This window comes from Equus przewalskii, chromosome 1, assembly GCF_037783145.1.
Source record: "Equus przewalskii isolate Varuska chromosome 1, EquPr2, whole genome shotgun sequence".
Taxonomy (NCBI): Eukaryota; Metazoa; Chordata; class Mammalia; order Perissodactyla; family Equidae; genus Equus; species Equus przewalskii.
Genome location: NC_091831.1, coordinates 115,987,430 through 116,008,502, shown reverse-complemented (window position 1 = coordinate 116,008,502; position 21,073 = coordinate 115,987,430). Strand labels below are relative to the sequence as shown.

The 21,073-nt window shown below is 47.8% G+C and overlaps 1 protein-coding gene across 2 annotated transcripts in view; it reads left to right on the top strand.

The window, feature by feature from the left end:
• Positions 1-7,850: 7,850 nt before the first annotated feature.
• Positions 7,851-21,073, top strand: part of TBC1D2B (TBC1 domain family member 2B) — an 84,802-nt gene continuing 71,579 nt past the window's right edge. For both annotated transcript variants that reach the window (XM_070573173.1, XM_070573167.1), the window contains exon 1: positions 7,851-8,274. In XM_070573173.1, the coding sequence (XP_070429274.1) occupies positions 7,918-8,274 (357 nt within the window). In that variant the 5' untranslated portion in view covers positions 7,851-7,917. The remainder of the gene's footprint in view (positions 8,275-21,073) is intronic.

Below are 21,073 nucleotides of genomic sequence, written 5' to 3'. Positions count from 1 at the left end.
TCCTAGGTTTCTTTATGCATATCCAAATAAATATGTCTATTCTTATTTTCCTCCCTTTCTTATATAAAGGGTAGAATACTATACAATGTTCTGCACCTTGCTTTGTGAAACAATTTAATAATACATCTTGGAGCTCCTTCCATTAAAGTACATAGAAGGACGCCATTCTTTTTGTTACAGCTGTGTGGTTTTCCCTCATATGGCTGCACCACAATTTTTGTAAGATCTCAGACCTCACCACCATTGACCATTTTTGGGTTGTTTCAATGTCCCCCCGCCCCCAACGATGCAGCAATAGATAACCTTGTACAGATTTGATTAAGTGTAAGAGTGTATACATCCATGGAATACATTCCCAGAAGTAGGATTGCTCAATCAAAAGGGTATTTGCATTTGTAATTTTGATAGATACTGCCAAATTGCCATCTTTATGGGTTGTATTCATTTATGCTCAGTAAATGTTGAATGAATGAATAGACAAATGGATAATACTTTCAAGTTCAGTCATTTTGGGGCCCCCAGCTTCCAAGAAAAACTGGAAAGAAGGTTGACACTGGTTCAGAGAAGTCACCAATTTTACTGTGACTCTTTGGCCCCTCGATGCCACGGAGCAAGCTTGTCTTGTCATCTGTAGGGCATGGCTGTTGGGGTGGGAGGGCGGTACCCAGAGCTGCCCCTTAGAGCCATCCTCTCACCAAACACAAGCTTTTCTGTTTTATTCATAGGTTGATGGCCAGGTGCTGGGAACTTTCAGGGGCCTCTAAAAATGTCTGAGACCTGAAAAAAACAACCCACCAGCATTGGCTCCAAAATGCAAAAAGAGAAAACTGCAAAATCACAATTAATAAATGTATGAATAAATGTCTATACAATGTAATATTGCATCAGCTTCATTTAGTATTCATAAAAGTTTCATCATATCTGAAAATGGTTTGGAGATCAGATTGTCTTACCTCATAAGAATTCCTGAGCGTGCAGGAAAACTGCCAAGAAATTGTTACCAATTGTCAAGTAAATGAATCTCAAAGCCAAATCATCTGAAAGCAATATCATAAAAATAATCTTTTCTGAAGCGTTCAAAGCAATGTATATATACATATATACATATATAATTTTTTTAATGTGGCTGTGTCATTAAAAAAAATTACCCACTTATTTGATACGTAGTGAGATGGGGATTCCAAAGGTAAGAGTGTCTTGGACCTCCCCAGGTCTTAAAAACTCTGCTAGCTCCACCTGCTCCAAGAAGCACCCCTGCAATGGGCCTATGGGTTTCTGACGTCCCCAGAGGAAAGAGAAACCACCCCTCAGATCAGAGGGGCTCCTCCTGTCATTTTAGCAGCAAGAACAAGACACAAATTAATTTCTCTATAGATTTTCCAGCCTCACCAGTGAATAGTTCTGAGTCCCACATTAAAATGAAAATCTGCAGAATTGTGTGCCGTTTGCTCATGAGAACTGAAGAAGGGACAGGCATTTAGGATTAGTTTAGGGCCCAGTGAGACGATCACGGGCCAAGGACCACTCGTTGAGAATCTTTGTTTTCTAGCTTCTTGGAGGCTAGACAGCTGCCATGGGGCCTGGCACAGCTGACAGGTTGGACAGCCAGGACCCCTGGGGTTGCCCTTCACTTACTCCTGTCCCAGTCTCCCCTCCCCTCTCTTCAGAGCTGGGGAAACGAAGGCCCACAGTAGATCTCTAATGACCTGTGAGCCCCTACTATGTGCCAAGCACTTCAAATACGTGCATACATGACTTCCTTTCATCTTTGTAACAGGTATACAGGGCAGTATTGCCATCTCCATTTGTCCCCATTGTAAAGACGGGAAACTGAGACTCGGCACAGGAAAGGGCCTGCCTGAGACAGAGTAAGTCAGTGGCAAGGCCAAGACTAGAACCTGGCTGTCCCATCCTGCTTTCCCTATGTATGCTGCATCCACCTTCCATGACTTTGCTTCTGCCATTTCCCTGCCTGGGGCTCCTTTCCCTGCTACTCAAATTCTGCAAGTACCTTAAAAATGCAGTAAATCAAAATTCATAACTGTTTAGTCACTATATTCAAACTTCAAAATACAAAACGCATTTTAAAACACTCCCCTCTTCACTCCAGGGTTGGCCCTTTCTGGGTGTTCTCACTGCCCATTATCACATCCTGACTGCCCTCCGGATCTTCCCTCCAAAGTCTTGTCCCCTTATTGCTTTGCTTGCATAAGCACCTTTTAAACTCCTTTTGGAGACCCCCTCCGCCCAACCAGGATGGTGCCTGAATGTCTGCCATCAGAACAGCATCTCTTCAAGCTGTCAGTTAAAATGCTCCCCCTACCCCACTCCCAGACTAGGCCTCAGGAGGGCGGTAGAGTCAGGGATGGAGTCTGCCATCCCTGGTGCTTGTGTGGGAAGGGAGGAAGAATCTGAGGTCTGAGATCAGGCTTGGCTGAGGAATTGGGGGCTGGGAAGGGGATGGCAAGAGGGCCTCCAGGAAAGGGGAGTGGTGAAGGCAGAGGGCCTTACAGTCTCCTGGGCACAGGGCCAGGCCTGGAACCAGGACAGTAAAGAGAAAGGACCCTGGGCCTCTGCAGCAGCAGCAGCCCCATCACCTCCCCTGGGGTCCAGTCATCACCTGCTCCCTGGGCAGTGTGGCTCTCCCTAACTCCTCTGCAGGCCTCCCCTTCCTGGCACCCATCCCCTGACAAACCTCCACCCTCCATCACACCCAGAGGCACCCAGGCTTCTCCCTGTCCGAGTCCTGGTCTCCTGGCCCTCAGGGCTGGGAGCTTGGCCAGCATCTCAGATGCCTTCCCTCCAGGAAGGAGAACCACAAGTTGTGTAGATTTGCCTGTCAATTTGGTAGGGAAATGAAGCCTCCTGGAAGTCAGAGTCTGCAAATCCAGGCCGAGAGGGTTCCCTGGCGGGGCTCCTCTCTCTGAAGCTCCCCTACCTGCCCAGACTGAGAGCTCCTTGCAGCAAGGCCAGGCCTAGGCCTTTTCTGAGTTTCAGCATCACCTAACACCAGGCAGAGGCCAGAGCAGGGCCTGGGGATGTCGAATGAATTAGCCACCATACTGAGGTCTTACTGTGTATCAGGGACTCTGCCAAGCACTTTGCGTTTATTATCTCATTTAAGTCTCACAACAACTCTAGGAGGTAAATGCTATTATTATGTCCCATTCTACAGATGAGGAAACTGAGGCACAGGGAGGCTGGGTGATCTGCCTAATGTCACAGAGCCCCTTCCTTATTTTGGAACCCTCTCCCTGCCCCCAGGAGCCCAGTCCATTCCTCCTACTGACACCCTATCAGGGCAGGAGGCGTGGTGCAGGCCTGTGTAGACGCTCATGGATGGCCTTCTCCCTGGTGGTGGTGGTGGAGGGGTCTCCCCATGGGAGCCCTTCACTCTGGTCATTGCAGCCTCTGCTCTGAAGATGGTCTTGCTCTTCCTGCTCCCTCTCCAGCCCTCCAGTGCTTAACCCATTCACAGCTCCAGTACTCCAACCTCACCCCCGTAACCTCCAATCCTCTCCCCATCCAGGCCAACTTCCTCCAGATGTTTGCTGGGCTAGGCCCTACCAGGCCCTACCAGGATTGTATTGTGTCCCCCACTCCCAAATAATGGAGCCATCTCTGCCTGTACTCTCTGTCTCAGGGACAGAGGCCTCCATTTGTGTGTGAGGGTGGTGGTTAGGGCAGCTTCTCCAGCAGGGCCCCGGGAAGATGCAAATATGTGACCCCAAGGTGGTAATGCTTGCACTAACCACAGTGGGCAGCCAAGCCTGTAGGATGGCAGAGAGCCCTGAAGGGAAGGGATAGGTTGGCTGGGATGGCTGGAAAAATCAAGAGGCCTTTGAGCTTGAAAGAGCAGAACCTCCACTGGTCTGCAGAGCTATAGGAAGAATGACCACAGGCCCTCACACCTGTGCCTCATGCCACTGATACATTTCAGAGCCGGCGGGGGCAGGGCCCTTGGTGATCACCTAGCTATCCATTCCCTTGTTTTACAGGTGGGAAACTGCAGTCCAGAGAGGGCACAGACACCCCTAAGGACACACAGTGTATCAAGTGAGAGCCTCTCTGGGCTCCCCACAGGACTGTGAGCTCCTGCTGTGGCAGGTCAGTTTCCTGGCCAGCTCTGTCTCCATAGGGTCTGAGAGACTCAGAGGCAGTGTGTGGCTGGGTGCTTCTTCAGAGGCCTCTCACCCCGTCCCTCTCTGGGGAAACTGGCCTAGGATGAGTCACTGGCTCTGTATTCCCCCTGGGGTTTGCCCAGAGACTGGCCATGTGGGAGCAAGTTCACTACCCAGATTTCCCCTTTTCAGTAAACAGCAGCTACTTCCTCCTAGATTGGCCACTTCCTTCTGGTCACTGAGTTCCAGTGTCCACGAGAGTCTTGAGGGGGCAGAGGCTCACATGGGCATGCAGGGCAAACCCTCTGACACCAAGCATACCTGTTTTAGCCAAAGGGGAGGAACATAGGCTGTGTAAAGCTGGGCCCCTGACCACGGGACAGTGATATTAAATCTAGGAGACCTTGGGAACTGCAAAATGTCAAGTCATTTAAGAAGGGTTCTAAGGAATTAGGAGCCACCAGAGGCGGCCCTAGAATTTCCATATAGGAGGGCCTTGAGGGCAGTGATCTGGTTAGAGAAGGGGGGAAACAAAAGCTGCATTTGTTTACCATTTTACATAAACTATAAAAATTATACAAATTGAAGATGGAGGAGGTGCTAAGAGAGACGAGCTAAAGCCCTGCTGTGTAGGCCCCTTCAGCTCGTGGGGATGAGAGGCGAGACAACACAGGGTTTGCTCATGAAATAACCAGCATCCTAGAGTGGCCCTGAGAGACATGGCAGGGCAGGGGGACCTGGGATAGGTCTGGAGGGCCAAGAGGGTTTTGGGGTTGATCATGGAGGCCCTACAGAGCCCTGGAAGGCTTAGGCCACTTCTACTGGGCTTGGCCGGGTGGGCAGAGACTCAGGGCCTCCAGGAACCTCGCTGAGGCGTTGCTGCTGAGTTCGAGGCCTCCACACTCTCGTTGGGGTCTCAGGGTTTGTGGCTGAGCATCTTCCTCAGAGGGCCACATTCTGGGCCTGGCCAGACCAGGCAAGAGCCAGGCCAGTTTATCTCTTAGATACTAGGCCCAGTGCTTGGGTCCACCAACTTTCAAGGGGTCTATGAAATGTTTGTAGCCTAAGAAAAATATATTGACTCCAAAACCTGAGACAAAGAGTAAAATCATCATTAATAAACATTTAATTAAATGTCTACAAAGTATAACATTATGTCAACTTTGCAGTAACCATAAAGATGTCATTCCCTTTGAAAAAAAATTGTAGGTTGGGTTTTTCTCATTCAGTCAGGCTTCTCACATAGACGTGATGATTGCCAAGAGTCTGGAGCCAATCATAAATTAAAATGAATTCCTCATAGTCGGATAATATCAAGAGCATAATTATAGAAATTCCTTCGAACTCTTCTAGAACCAAAATTATGCATACATTTACTATGGGATGTGGGCAATTTTAACACGTTTGATGTGATGTGGAGCGTGGCCTGCAAAAGGAAGAGGGCAAGGGCCTGCAAGCATGTTAAAATGGCCCTGCTCCTCTGCCTTGGGTGACCAGGGAGAGAGCAGAGGCTCAAGGGTAGAAGGGTCAGGGTCAAGGCCCAGATTGCCCACTGAGAAGCACAGACAGCAGCTCCAGCAGGGACTGTAGAGGTCCTCTGTCCAGTACCATCTGCCATGCCCCAGCCAGCCAGCCCAGACTCTTGCCCCAGGGAGGAGGCTCACTCCCTCTGCCTGTGAAGGACACTTTCCTCACGTCTAGCAGATGTCTGCCTCCACACAATACCCTACAAGGCTTAGTTCTCTTCTCTGGGACTGCAGGGCAAAGCCACCCACACTTTCTCACAACTCACTGATAGAGCAGAGGACAGAGATGGGCTGTACCCTGCCCTGCCCTGCAGCCTCCCAGTACTATGGCTGTACAGACTCAGTTCTCCCAGCTCTTCGCCTTTCCATGGGATTTCCTGGTCACACCCCACCCGGGCTGCCTCCCCACGAGCCAATTAGTCACAACATCTCCTACCCACAGGGTAAGGCTTAAATTGAACTCCATTCCCTCGCTCCAGAGGGCGGCTTATCCGTCTCCTACAGTGCGTTCTCTGGCCTCCCATGTGTGGGGGCTGGTCTGACTGCTAGATTCCCCCCTTTTGGAATCTGCTGAGGAGGGCATCAATGTTAACTGTACAAGAATAATAATAATAACAGCTGATATGTATTGAGTGCTCACCGCGTGCTAGGCACTGTGGTAAGTACTTTCATATGCATTTCTCATGTAACCTTTACAAGAACAATGGTATGAGGTAGCTACTTGTATTATATCCATTTTATAGATGAAGAGACTGAGGCTCAGAGAGGTTAAGTACCTTGCCCAAGGCCACACCTCTGCTTAGTGGCAGAGCTAGGAGACAAATCCTGTCAGTCTGGCTCTAGAGCCCAGCCCTTAACACTATGCAGAATTGTGCTCAAAGAGAACCGAAGGGCCCTAAGGTTGAGGCACCCTTGACAGGCCCCGGAAAAGGGGAGTTCATCTGGAAGCTAACGTAAGGCCTGTGGATGGTTGGCTGGCTGACAGGGTGAGGCCCAGAGGGTTCACCCTTCCGACCTGTTTGACTCCAAGTAGGCAGTCTAATTTGGTGGCCCCGTCCGTCTCAGAAAGCCTGATTTCCACTTGTGTCTATTAGTGTTTCTTGTAAAAAGATGCAAAATGAAGGTGAGATATTTGTCTTGATTTGGCTCTTTCACAAACATAACTATAACCATCCTTTTTCCTTTGAGAAAAGTGAGCATTTTACTTGCTGTCACCTCTGCCTGGAGTATTTCCCCCTCACATCTTTGCAGGCCTGTTCCCTCACATCATACAGGTCTCTGCTCCGGGCCACTTCCTCAGAGGGGCCTTCCCGATCTTTGTGGAACAGCCTGCCACTCCTGCTTTCTATCACCTGGTCTTTGTACCACTTTATTGAGAAACAATGGTAATTGCCTCTTGAAGTAGTTGTGAGAGTTCAAATGAGTTGGTTTATAAAGCACTGGTAAGCAATAAGTGCTATTTAAGTGGTAATCCTTATTTAAATCTCATCACAGCATTTATACAATACAGTATTTATCTGCTCATGTGTGTGTTCTCTCTCACTAGAATATCATCTCCATGAGGGACAGAAATGATTGGCTCATTCACTGCTGCATCCTCTAGGGTATGGAACTGTACCTGGCTCACAGAAGGTGCTTAATAAGTATTTGTTGACTTCAGTGAACAAACTGAAGTGTGGAGAGGTTAGAAATGCTTATGCTTTCATTCATGCATTCTGCGAATATTTACTGAGCACCCACTCCGGGCCAGGCAATAGGCTCTCTCATTTTTGCATTAGCCCGTGATTCTTGCAGGGCAGAGATTTAAAAATAAAGTTTTGCGCTGAAGTATAATTCACACACAGTGAAATGCACAGTTTTAAGTGGACACTCTGATGGGTTTTGAGAAACGCACATTCCCATGTAAACCACACTCCTGTAAAGAAATAGAACGACGTTTCACCCTGGCAGTGCGGGATTCTGAGCCTCAAGTTACAGGAAAGTAATGAGGCGCTAGGGCGACCCGCCCAGACCTCGCCTCTGGGGCGGTGAGGAACCCGGGGCTGGCACTGGGGCTGGGACCGGGGCTGGGACCGGGGCTGGGAACAGGGCTGGCACTAAGGCAGGGGCTCCCGGGGGCGGGCGGGGGCGGGACTACAAGTCCCAGGCTGCTTTGCGCTCCCGCAGGGCGTGCGGAACGGCGGGACTGCGGGGAGGGGCGCGGTGGCGGCGGCGGCGGCGGCAAGGAGGCGAGGGGCTCGGGGTGCTGGTGGTGGGCGCGCGGCCCGGCCATGCCGGGGTCCGGTGCCCGGGTGGAGGAGGGCAGCGGTAGTGAGGGCGCGGCCCCGGGGGCCGCGGCGGAGCCTGGGGTGGGGCCCGGGCGGGAGCCAGCGCGGCTGTGCGGCTACCTGCAGAAGCTGTCGGGCAAAGGCCCGCTGCGCGGCTACCGCAGCCGCTGGTTCGTGTTCGACGCGCGCCGCTGCTACCTCTACTACTTCAAGAGCCCGCAGGACGCGTTGCCCCTCGGCCACCTGGACATCGCGGACGCCTGCTTCAGCTACCAGGGCCCCGACGAGGCGGCGGAGCCCGGCGCCGAGCTGCCCGCGCACTTCCAGGTGCACAGCGCGGGAACCGTCACAGTGCTCAAGGTGCGACCTACCGCTCCTCAAATCCCCGCACCCGGACTCGCAGAACCCGTCACACGCCCTTTAGTCGGCTCCCCTGCTTAGTCTCCAGGTCCGCCCCCTACCCCCAGCCAGCCTAGCTATGTCCACTTTCTCCATGCATCCTGCTTTCTCTAAGGCCCTAGTCTGCCTGCCTTTCCCCACTTCCCCAGACTCTGTCCGCGAGTCCCCATTTTATGCCCTAAGGACCTAGGCTTAGGCCAGGGTGACTGGGGGCTGCTCAGTCACCTCTCCTTTCCTCAGACGCTTTGACCGCTCATCTCCCTCAGCCTACCCTCAGGCCCCACTGTTGTGCGCCCCACGTCCCCATCCTGTGCATCCCTCCCAGGCATCTATGACTGTAGGCCTCTTGACCTTGAGTAAGTTATTTAACCTCTCTGTGCTTCAGCTGCCTCCTCTGTAAAATGGGGATACTAGTAGGATCTACCTTAAGAATGTTGGGATTAAATGAATTATACTCTAAACTGCTCAGTAAATGTTATTGCATTCGGTATTATAGACAGAGTCAGAGATGGCAGAGCCCTTAGAGATAAATCCACTACAGTCCCCTCCAAAGTGGGCAGTGTTGCTCCAGCTGAAGTCACACAGCCAGTGAGCGGCAGAGCCTTTCTTGCTCCTTATTTTGGCTGGGAGAGGTGGGAAAGGATTGCTTCAACCATTTCTGCCTTGCTCATTCCAGGCTTCCTTAATCTTTTAGCAGAGAAACACGGTGTGGGAGATGCAGTGTAGAAGTATGGGGCTAGAGTCAGGAGTCCTGGTCCTGGTGCTAAGAGGCCTCCCTTGTCCTTCGGAGTTCCTAGAGTGTTAAACCCCTTCATCTCCTAGTGACCCTCCTGCTTCGAGCACCTGGGGATCTGGGCAATGGCTTGGACCCGGGTGCCTCTCTCCTGGCCTTGCTCTCTGCCTGGTTCCTGTGAGCCTCCACCCTTGCTCGTCTTTCTTACTTCTCTTCCGTATTGCAAGCTGGGCTTTCTCCAGAGCAGCAGGGCTGGGCTGGGACGTATGAATGCTCTCTGCAAAGCTGGCCAAGTGGAGAGCAAAGTGGGCTGTGCCTAGCGCTCTGGCCTTGTGAGCACAGCGTCCGTGGGACCTCCAGAGCAGCTGGAGCTGCTCCCTGAGGTCGTTCTTAGAGCTTTGTCAACTCAGCTCTTGCCATTTCAAGCAGAGTCTGATTCCCACGTTCTTTCAGGCTCCTCCATTCTGTCTCTAAGTGGGCACAGACAGCCTCTTTCTCCAAAGGAAGCCAAGCAGCTTTGCAGTTCAACTCGGGCTTAGTTAGAAAGCATTTGTATAAACTTGGGAATGACTCCAGCCAGTACACAGGGACGTTTGCCAAAGGTAAAGGCTTGTCCTCACTGTGTACATGGACTATTCTTGTGTCAGATGAATTTCCTATGGAATTGTTTGTTAAAAAAGAAAATAGAGCATCCTGTTTCAGATTTTCTCAGGTGACTTTGGAGCCCTGTATCAGTTTTTTCATTAAAAAAAATTAAATAATGGAGGTATCTGCATAAGTGGGGCTACAAGCTGCAGTGTCGGCAGCTTTCGAGTTGGGTGGACTTGACCTTACAGCCTGAGTCTGCAACTCACATGTCTTGGGCAAGTTAACGCCACCTCTCTGTTCCAGGTTCGTTTTTGGTCTGTTGGGAATCTGACCTTCCTCATTAGGTGGTTGTGAGGATTCTGGAAAATGTTATGGAAAACGGCTGGGACAGAGTTGACACTACATGGCAGTCAAATGAAACAACAAGCAGTGTCTTTGGCCAAATATGTGTTATATTCCTATAACGGAATATTATGCAGCAGTGAACACAAAGGGATGAGAGCTATAGGTGTCAATGTGGATGACTCTCATAAACATAAAATTGAGCAAGAAAAATGAAGTTACAGAATGAGTACACACAGAATGATACCGTTTAGTAAAGATTAAGCAGATCATGTAAGTGTACATGGTGTGTGGTGAGTGGGAGAGCTGCTGGTGTGAAGAGTCCTGGAGTCAGGATGGTGGTTCCTGCTGATGGGAATAGAGGGGAATGTGAATGGAGATGGGCGCCCAGGGGCTTCCACTGTCCTTGCAGTATTTTATTTCTAGGACTGGATGGTAGATACACCTGTGTTGTTATATTATTCTATCCATCTTTTTGTATGTTCAGAATATTTCTTTAAAAAAAGGAAATCCATTTTTGTGTGAGTTACTGACTCTGCAGGAATATTTTGATATGTAAAGTTGAAGTAGTCACAGAATAAGACAGAATGCCAGAGGCCAAGGGTCTGCTTCATAAAAACAGTGGAAATGGGGGGCCGGCCCAGTGGTGCAGCGGTTAAGTGCGCACGTTCCGCTTCGGCGGCCCAGGGTTCGCCGGCTCTGATCCCGGATGCGGACATGGCACTGCTTGGCACACCATGCTGTGGTAGGCATCCCACATATAAAGTAGAGGAAGATGGGCACGGATGTTAGCTCAGAGCCAGTCTTTCTCAGCAAAAAGAGGAGGATTGGCAGCAGTTAGCTCAGGGCTAATCTTCCTAAAAAAAAAAAAAAAAAAACAGTGGAAATGGAACCACAACCAAGGCTTTCCAAAAGAAAGGAGCAGTCAGGATGTAGGGTTTCAGAGTAGGCATGCATTTTAAGAAGGATGAATTCTAGTGTACAGTGATTCCTTTTGAGCTGTAAGAGTAAAAATTTTTTGGTGGCAAGAGTGGAAATTAGCAATTTATTTTCCTTTTCACCTTCAGATGTAAGAACTGATGCCCATAAGCTTTATTGCTTTACTTAAGGGCTGCTCAGCCATAGGGGAGACCCTGATTTCTGAGGGGGATTCTAGGCTAATGATGATTAAGCCCTGTTCAAACTTCAGCTACTTGTATATAATTTTACAGATACCATTTCTTTTGACAGATGAGTTAAAGAGAAAAGAAAAGTCTTATTGTATTATCATGTTTCTTGTTTAAAGCATCTCTCTGCCTTCTCTGGAGACGCTGTGGTTTTGTTGGGCTTTTCCAAAATGTTTTGCTGCTTGAGTCTTAATGAAAGCTGATACTGGAATTTCTTGGTTAACTTCTCTATTCCTAAACTCGGATCTGGTCCAGTGCCTTATTTTACAGATGAGAGAATGGAGGCCAGAGCGGGGATGTGATTTGCCTGAGGTCGTGATGCTCCACTCATTCTCTCTTTGATAGTAGAGACTCTGGAACAGTGAGTGTCCAAAATGCTGAGTGTCTAATTGTGTTCTATGTGCTGACAAGTCTACCTTTTTTGACTTTGGATATCAGTGGTTTTGGATTAGATAAGATGTAGTGGTTTTTCCTTTACTGCATTTGATTTCTGTCCTTTTCACAGAAAAGTGAGTAAGAATGCACCATGAACATTTTACTGAACAATTCTTTACCAGGCTCTACAGTACCTGTTACTACAGATTTGGAAACTGCTACACTGGGCAGGCAGAGGCTGAGGCTTTGTGTGTGTGTGTGTGTGTGTGTGTGTGTGTGCATGTGCGCACGTGTCTGTGTATAGGGGTGGTGGAGGCTTCTACTGAGCTTCACTGGGATCTGAGGAGCGGGAGACAGTTCTGGAGTCAGCTGGCACTTTGGGAAGGAGAGCATGTGACTGACTGGGGGTAAAGCTTGAACGACCCTGCTCTGTCAGATCTCTGCAGTCTCTGGAGCAAGGAGCATCATCAGCCTATCGGCAGATGAATTCTGCTCCCTCTACTCCCTTTCTTGAAGGCATTTGGTGCTCAAATGGACAGGTGTGTTGGGTTTCCAAGTCACACATAACTCAACAGTCATGCATCCCATTTTTAACCCATTTTTGTGGGAAGGATGCACATTCTCTGGTGTTGAAACTGCTCTCAGCTTAATGGCAAACATTTGTTAGCCTGGGTAATCATAGTGTGTTCACTACAAAATAGATGAGATGAGCCAGTCTTCTTGACTGAATGGTTCTGCTAAGACATCCTGCCCTGGGGCATCTGCTTAGGGGCTTGAAGTACTGTTTAAATCTTTTATTGAGACTTAACTTTTCATGGGTTTGTCATGGCCTTCCAATCAGTAAATTCCTTAAAGGCAAGTACAGTATCATATCAGTTGCTTTCCATCTTCCGCTGCCTGGCACATAGTCCTCATTATAGCATAGTCTCCACCCTGTTTCCTGCTCAGGAGGCCCCCTGAGGACTGCTGTTTGTGTTCTCACCTCCCAGAATGGTACCTGCACAAAGCAGGTGCCTGGGTAGACGTTTGTTGAAAGAATGAGTAGAAGGTGGTCACCCAGTAAGCATTGTTTTTGGTGTGAGCTCCAACCCTTTAGAAGTGATCAGCCAGAATTCTCAAATGTATTAAATGACATTCTTACCTCATGTCCTGGAGGTGTCTGCCATTCAGTGAATGCCCACTAAGTATAACAGGCATCAGGAAACCAAAGAGGGACGACTCACCCAGGTTACAGTCAGTCTTGTATTTCAGGTCTCTTGTATTTCATGCACACAGTCTGGACTCTGAGGACACTGTTATAGCAGTGGGTAAATGTTTATGTAAAGGGCCACGTAGTAAATATTTTAGGTCTTGTGACCATACCATTGCTGTGACCACTCTGCTGTTGCAGTACAGAAACAACCATAGAATTAGTGTAGCTGTGTCCCCATAATTTTTATTTATGGACTCTGAAATTTGAATTTCATGTAATTTTCACATGTCACAAAATATTGTTCTTTTGATTTTTTTTTCAACTGTTTACAACTGTAAAAACCATTCGTGCCTAGTAGGTGTTTAAAAATAGGCAGTGGGCTGGATATGGCCCTTGGGCTGTAGTTCACTGCCTCTTGTGTTTTAGGAAGCCCTCGGGCACTTCTCATTCATTTGTTCATTCACTCACTCATTCTGTGTACTTAGGCACTGAGGATACAGACTGAACAAGATGAACATAGTGTCTGTCCTTGTGGAGCTTTCTGTATAGTGGGGAGACAGACATTAGTACAAGTAAAACGCCAACCAGTGCTACAAAGTATGAAAGGAAAGAGGTGTGATGCATATATAATAGAGGGTCCTAAGCTAGTTTGGAGTGGGCAAGGGCTAGGAAAGACTTCCTGAGAAAGTGACATTTGAGCTGAGATATAAAGGATGAGTTGGGGGGCCAGCCCAGTGGCTCAACGGTAAAGTTCACATGGTCTGCTTTGGTGGTCCAGGGTTCACCGGTTTGGATCCCGGGTGCGGACCTATGCACCGCTTGTCAAGCCATGCTGTGGCAGGCGTCCCACATGTAAAGTAAAGGAAGATGGGCACGGATGGTAGCTCAGGGCCAGTCTTCCTCAGCAAAAAGAGGAGGATTGGTAGCAGATTTTAGCTCAGGGCTAATCTTCCTCAAAAAAAAAAAAAAGAGGAATAAAGGATGAGTTGGTGTTGACTGGAGGAATGGAGAGGGAAGTAAAGTGTTCTAGGGAGAAGAAATGGCAGAAGCAGAGGCCCTTCGGTGGGGGGATTGATTGTGTGTGGGACCCAAGGAGTGCCAGATGGCAGCTTGGGTAAAGGGGACATAGCCTGTGTAAGGGGAGGTCTTTGGGGCCAGAGCTGTAGGAAAGTGAAGAGTTTTAAGGAGGGGTTGACAAATAGTTTTTTTTTTTCTTTCTCTCAAACTGATGGTTGGGTCACGTCCAGTATTTTCATCTAACTATGTTGGAGGATTATCTTGTCTGTGTATTAAGGGTTGAAGTATCTGTGTTACACACTGGCAAACAGGTTGGCTTAAAAGTGAATAAATGTAAAGTTGAAGATATCATAGTCCATTGCTTCTTAAGCCCTGTTGTTCCTGAGTGGGGGATGCTGCAGGCTTTGGGGGCTTGTGTGTCTGGGGCTTGTCCTGCCAGAGTGGGCTGCCTTTCCTGAAGCATTCCTAATGGCCACCTTCATTAAACTCTCTCATTTTCCATTTGCTTTGCTCTTATGCACATTGCCAATTTCCTTCCCCTTTGGAGGTAACTGTTTCTTGAGAAATGGAAGGAGGGGTCAAATGCATTCGTGGGAGGGCTGTGAACATGAGCTCCCTCCTCACGTAGGCTTCTGAGGGGTGGACAGATCTCCTTGTCCTGGTGCCCGTACCCATCAGCCACTGGGTTGGTACAGCCTTCCCATCTGTGGTCAGAACAAAACACAGACAACCTTCCCTCTAAAGAAAGAAAAGAACCCTGTTATTGTAGAAATGACTCTCAGATTAAGGGAGGGGAGGGGGTTTTGATTAGGAATTTTCAGTTGTCTTAGAGGTTTATGTAATAGCATCTATTTATGTAATAGAGTGGGTGTTTGCCTACATCCTGTCAGATAGCCCGTCCTCAGCTGGATTTTGTTTGCTTTCACAGAGTGAATGCAGTGTGGAATGGTGAATTAGGAAGTAGTGATGCTTGTAACTAGCCTGCTGCTAGATACTCTAACTGGAGAATCAGTGAAGTGAACATGCTTGGCACTTGTATGTGGAAGGCACTCTGAGGGACAAGAGGCTGAGATGGTCCCTGGGGAGACTGCAGGTTTCATGATTGTGCAATAAACAGTAGCTCACTAGGGAGCATGGGAAACCCCAAATCGACAGAGATTCAGGATGGTGTTGCTCCCTGAAATGGATCTAGTCCTGTTCTCGTTTTGGAGCATCTGATGCGTGTCCTAGTAGAGCAGAAGCCCCCTGAGGGCAGAGATTTGTCTCTGGTTCACCATTGTGTTTTTTATGCTTAGAGGAGTGTCAGGCATGTATTAGATGCTCAGTGTATACTAGTTGACTGAAGGAATGCTTCAGGCCCTCATGCTCTCTTGGGGTGTGTGTGGTATGCTCTTGTTGCATGGTCAGAGGGAGATTTGCAGTGTCCCTCTGCAAATTGAAATTTATCCATTCAGCCATTTTTTTTTTCCTGAGGAAGATTCACCCTGAGCTAACATCTGTTGCCAATCCTCCTCTTCTTTTGCTTGAGGAAGATTAACCCTGAGCTAACATCTGTGCCAGTCTTCCTCTATTTTATGTGTGGGTTGCCATCACAGCATGGCTGATGAGTGGAGTAGGTCTGCACCTGGGATCTGAACCGGCAAACCCAGGCTGCTGAAGTAGAGTGCACCAAATGTAACCGCTGCACCACTGGGCCAGCCCCCAGCAATTTTTTTTTTTTTAAAGATTTTATTCTTTCCTTTTTCTTCCCTAAAGCCCCCTGGTACATAATTGTGTATTTTTAGTTGTGGGTCCTTCTAGTTGTGGCATGTGGGATGCCGCCTCAGCGTGGCCTGATGAGCGGTGCCATGTCTGCGCCCAGGGTTCTAACCGGCGAAACCCTGGGCCGCTGAAGCCGGAGCGCACGAACTTAACCACTCGGCTACGGGGCTGGCCCCTCCCCAGCAAATATTTTTGAGCATCTGCCATTTTGTAAGCATTATGCTTTTTCTGCAGATACAGCAGTGAAATTTTTCCATTCATTTAGGAAACTACAGTGTTAAGACTTTAAAAACAGATTAGCACCTGATAGCTTAAAAAAAAAATTTGGAGAGAAACTATGTTTGTCTGTAGTGTTCAGCCTTGGGAGTAAATATCAAAAGTCTGCAAGTTTTTTGATTTTGAGGGAGGTCTGGCATTTTTCCATAGCAGATGAAGAGGAGGGGGAGTTCTCTATGTAAGTTACTGATGTGGATATGGCCCAGAGCCAGAAATCTGTGGTTTGTATACCCATTTCTGTGAGCGTTGCAGAATAGGAGAGATCTGCATGACTGATGATTGGGAAGCGAGATCTGCATGACTGATGATTGGGAAGCGCTCCCTGGAGAAGGTGGCCTGGAGAGTTGGTAAGGTTTTGGTATAATTGTGTAGCTGCTCAAAGATTTAGTTCTTCTTAGGTCAGCAAGATGTGTTCCCACTCAGATGGCAATCAGCGTCTTTTAATGAGTTTGCATGCTTGGCCATTTGCTTAACTTCTTCAGATGGATTGTGTAGGAGAACTGGGATCTGGTGGAGAAGGGGGAGAGTTAGGAGCTGAGATCCTTTGGGCTTCTCTTACGCCCCTTTCCAGGGCCAGCCCTATCGGAAAGAGCAGACTTTCCTTGAGCAATCTGCCCCTCAGGTGAGAATTTGTGTGAGTCTTGGTTGGTAGGCCTGGCAGTAGGCTGGAGGTGGGCAGGCCAGTGTTATCAGAGATGTTGATCTTGGATTATAGGAATTATTTCTAGGCAGCAGGCCCAGTTTTCATTTCCCTTTCCAACTCTGTGATGTCCAGGGGAGGCTGTGTTTGCAGGGAAGGTGGCCCAAGTTTCAAAATGTGATGTAGCCGGCCAGCCATTCGCCTAACAGTGTTGAGCAAGGCCCTGATGGGCATCTAGCTGGAGTTAACTATTACTCTGGCCTCAGGGAGTTGGTCCTGTCCCGTTCTGGGGTGTGATTAGGGCATTGTCAGTAAGTGGCTCTGTGAGCTGGAGGAACTCATTTGGTGTTTTGGCTCCAAGGGTCATTATCCCTTAGGCAGAACTGAAGAGACCCTCAGAGATTAGCCTGCCCTGCCCGCTTTGTGACACAGTGAGGAAACTGAGTCCCACAGCTGGGTAGTGGCAGCTCTGGCACTAAAACCTCCCCAGACACATGATATTTTACTATTTTAAACCCAGCAGTTTGATGATACTTGCTTTATGTTTCTATCCTAATCCATCGGCAGGAAATTAGGCTTATTTTGTTTATTTAGTTGTTGTATCCAGATATTTAACTTGTACAGTTACCTATTTTGTGCTTTGGCATAGACTTAAGAGGTTTAGTCATGAAGATTGGAAATTAACAGTATAGATGATGACCTTCCAGTGGGCTTGACTTGATAATGGACATTAGTGGTTCTTCCCTGGCAGGAACTAGGCCTGTGCATCCCTGCTCAGGAGGCTTCTCTTTGGAAATGTGCACCAGAGGAGATCAGACCTTTGGTAGCTGGCTGTGTTTTCTTTTGCTGCTCTGTGAGCCATACACTCTAGCCTTGGAAGTGAACCGGCTTTTTAGGCTTTACAGCTTACACAGCTCTCTCACCGTATGCTATCCCAGAGATAACATGCTGATAAAGCTTTCTTTCATTTCTGTTTAAAGGGATGCATCTCTTTCAGAGTTGTGGTTCTCAAACTTAGCATGGAGAAGCAGCCTCCTGGGATCCTGTTAAAATGCAAATTTTGGGGTTTCACCCCCAGAGATTCTGACTCAATTGGTAGGCCAGGATTGACCTCAGAAATCTGTTATTATCCATCATCCCAACCCTTCTGCTACAGACCTCTGTGGCCCTTTCTTTGAGAAGCACTGCTCTCCAGATCATGAATGACTGTTCTCTTTGGCTCTGAAGTAAAGACTGGCCCTGTTGATGGTTTTCTAAGTGAACTAGAAATAACTGAACTACGTGGGTGGAGAGCAGTGAAGTATTTATCCTTAGGTTGACACTCTGGTTTTTATCTGCATATCTTTTTTGCATTCTGAGTTTCTATGATCCAGAGCAATGATTTGGGGTCAGTTACGCCCTCCCCCCAATTCCCTGATAGCCCTGAGGTTTCTGTCTCTTGTGTGGATTGCCTAGTCACTGGCACACCCCCATGTGCAAGGAAGGGAAGCTTCTGAGGGCAGTAGTGTTTGCCTGGCGTCCTTAGGGTGTTTCTGGGAGAGTAAGTTTTAATGATTGCCGCCATTGAATAACTGGTAAGGACTTTTAGAGCCCCCAACTTTTTACCCAGAGAGAGGTAAATAAGAGAATGATGTAGGAGAACCATCTGACACTTTCCTGAGACATCAGCTCTACCTTAAAAGACTGTTAGAAATCAACATGCTCCACAAACACTCCTGTAAATTCACTGGAAAGCCTGGGTAGATTTCTAGTACCAGGCTCCCCTGCCCTCCACATTTCTGATTGGTGGAGCCTGGGAGTCTGCCCCTCCCAAAACCCAGTTCCTAAAACATCATATTAAGTCAGTCATTCCTGTGTCCTACTTTTTTTTTTTTAAGATTTTACTTTTTTCCTTTTTCTCCCCAAAGCCCCCTGGTACATAGTTGTATATTCTTTGTTGTGGGTCCTTGTAGTTGTGGCATGTGGGACGCTGCCTCACCGTGGTTTGATGAGCAGTGCCATGTCCACGCCCAGGATTCAAACCAACGAAACACTGGGCTGCCTGCAGCGGAGTGCGCGAACTTAACCACTCAGCCACGGGGCAAGCCCCCCTGTGTCCTACTTTTAAGTTAAAAAACATCAAGCCAGAGCAACGCACGCAGTTTTGCATGGTATGTGGAAACCATTGCAGGCAGAGGTGGCATGGGGCTCTCCAACAGGCTGCTGGCTGTGGCTGCAGAGTTTTTATTTATCCTGAGCTCATAAAACCCTGGCTCTCTCTTATTGTGCAATGGCAGAGCTGATAGGGAGCCTTAGGAATGTAGCCCTGTGGTCACTTGGAGGCCACGTGCTCCCTTTCTCTCTGAAACAGAAAGCATTTTGACATTTCCACATTTCCTGCAGGGAAGAGCAGGCCCAGAGAGTGGCCTTGTCCCTGTCTGGGTGAAATCTCTTGCCCAGCCCAGCCCATGAAATCTCTCATGCCACCTTTTCTATGAACATGTGCTTGCTTGTCTTTGTTCTGTCTTTGGCCTCTCTTCTCCTCTTCTGTTGCCCTTATTGTTAATCTCTGTTAAATCATTAAAGCTGAAAAAGGTGTCAGCTGATGAAGGGTTTAAGAAGCTGAAGAAGAGTTTAAGAAACGGCTTTTCTCTCAAGGTGTTTGCTTTTTAGAAGAGGATGCTTGAGTGTCAGAGATGGCAAAACTCAGACTCCCACCTTCCAGAGTGGGTGAGAAGTGGGGCACCTTCCCAGGGGAAGGCTGCCCGCCTCCCATTCACACTGTCCAGGGACGATGGCGGTGGGACCTGGATTCTTGCTCAGCATTTGAAAAGGATTTAGATTAGAATTCATATAATTATTTTAATGAGATATGTGAAAACAACTGATTTTAAGATAGCAGTGTAAAAAGATAAATAAGAATTTATTGTGTCTCCTAGAGGAATGGAGGTCCATGCAGAGGCCTTCCATTTTCTGAGGAGCCAGGAGATCAGTGTCATTTCTCTTCTCAGCATCTGTCACTGGACTGAAACGGAAGATTTCAAAACCTTCCCAGGGAAAAATTTCACTTTTTTTCATTGCTGCTGGGCCAGATCCCTTGAGATTGTTTCCAGGCTCATGATTTTGGAACATTCAAAAGAAAATTTGGAACCTAAAGTTATTCATCAGATTTGGAGTTGTGGTCTGTTTTTCATCTGAGTTTTGTTTTGTGTTATCAGGCTGCTTATAATATTCTTGTGCTTTGTATTGCTTTTGAAGAATTGCCTTAGACACATCTTGGAAATCCAGGTATCCTACTTTAGATTTAAAACAAAAATTCCTTCATTATGAGCAGCCATTGCATCCTTTTAAGACTTATAAGTGAGTCAAACTATCCATCCAGTTTAAATTGCTTTCTGTGGAGTGTGCAAACTTAACCCATCTGTCTGTGTATTCTCCTTTCTGTGGCTCCATCGTGACCATTGGTTATGCTGTTCTGGCTTATAAACATGGTAGGCCCTGACCCTTTGGGGAGGTGCCCGGAGTTTGCACCCTAAATGGGTGACTGAAGTGCTGTGTCATCACAGATAGCATGATTGGTTCTGTAAGGGATCTCAGATGGCCTCATAGATAGGATGTTTGAGTTGCGTCTCGAGGAGTAAGTAGGAATTTGCAGGTGGGTGTTAGTGCAGTAAGTACAGGGGTTGTGGAAGCTGAACTAGCTTCTGTGTGCCTGCTGTGTGGAAGAAAGGCTGTACTCCTGTGGAGTGTGGGGCAGTGTGGACCAGATTACCATGCCAAATTTCTTGGCACTTGAAAGCCGTCAGAGAGTTTTTAGCATGGGCTTATATATGACTTCATTGGCTAGGTGTAAGTAGAGGGTTTGGAGAGGGGAAACTGAGGATAGCAAGAGCACTTAAGATGCTGCTGCAGAGACTTGAGGTAGATAAACCTGGAGAATGTCAGGGAGCATGAATCTGAGAGGCTGACAGGAGGGTTCTTTGGACCTGGAGACCTGGTGATTCTGTTATGCTGGAGAACAGTTTCTCTCTTCTCCATATTTGTTTATACATGGTGGTGTTATTGCTCACTGCAGTCCATTTTTTAGAAAGGTCCTTAGAGCAGAATTGTGGCTAACAGCATCCAGTGGAAGCACTTTATAAACTGATGGTCATGCTCTCTCTGACTCAGTAAAGCTGTGCCCACCCCTCTGTGATGTCTAGAGGACCTTCTCCATTGACCGGGTGCGGGGTTGGTGAAGGATCAGCCTCTGATGCGGGAGTTGTCCTTGCCCATGAAGCCAACACATTTACAGTGTTTTAAATTGAACTTTGCTGTTCGTTGGGGTCATGAACATTTCAGTATTTGAGAAAAACCATAGAGGAACTTCTGATTCCTGCTGAAATGCTGAGAGGATGGATTTTGTCTTGGACATGCACTTCTCATTCTTCTCCTTGATAGCAAGTCATACAGACCAGGTTTGAATTTTGACTGTGCCAACTGGCTGTGAGATCTTAGATGGTGGGGATAATATGGATAATTGATACCTAATGAGTAGTTACTGTGTGCCAAGCACTGTTGTAAGCTTAACGTGCATTAACTCATTTAATCCTCATAACAACCCCATGAAGTAGGTTCCTGTTATTATTCACATTTTACCAGTGAGGAAGGAATTTGAGGCCTAGACAAGTTAAGTAACTTGCTTAACATAG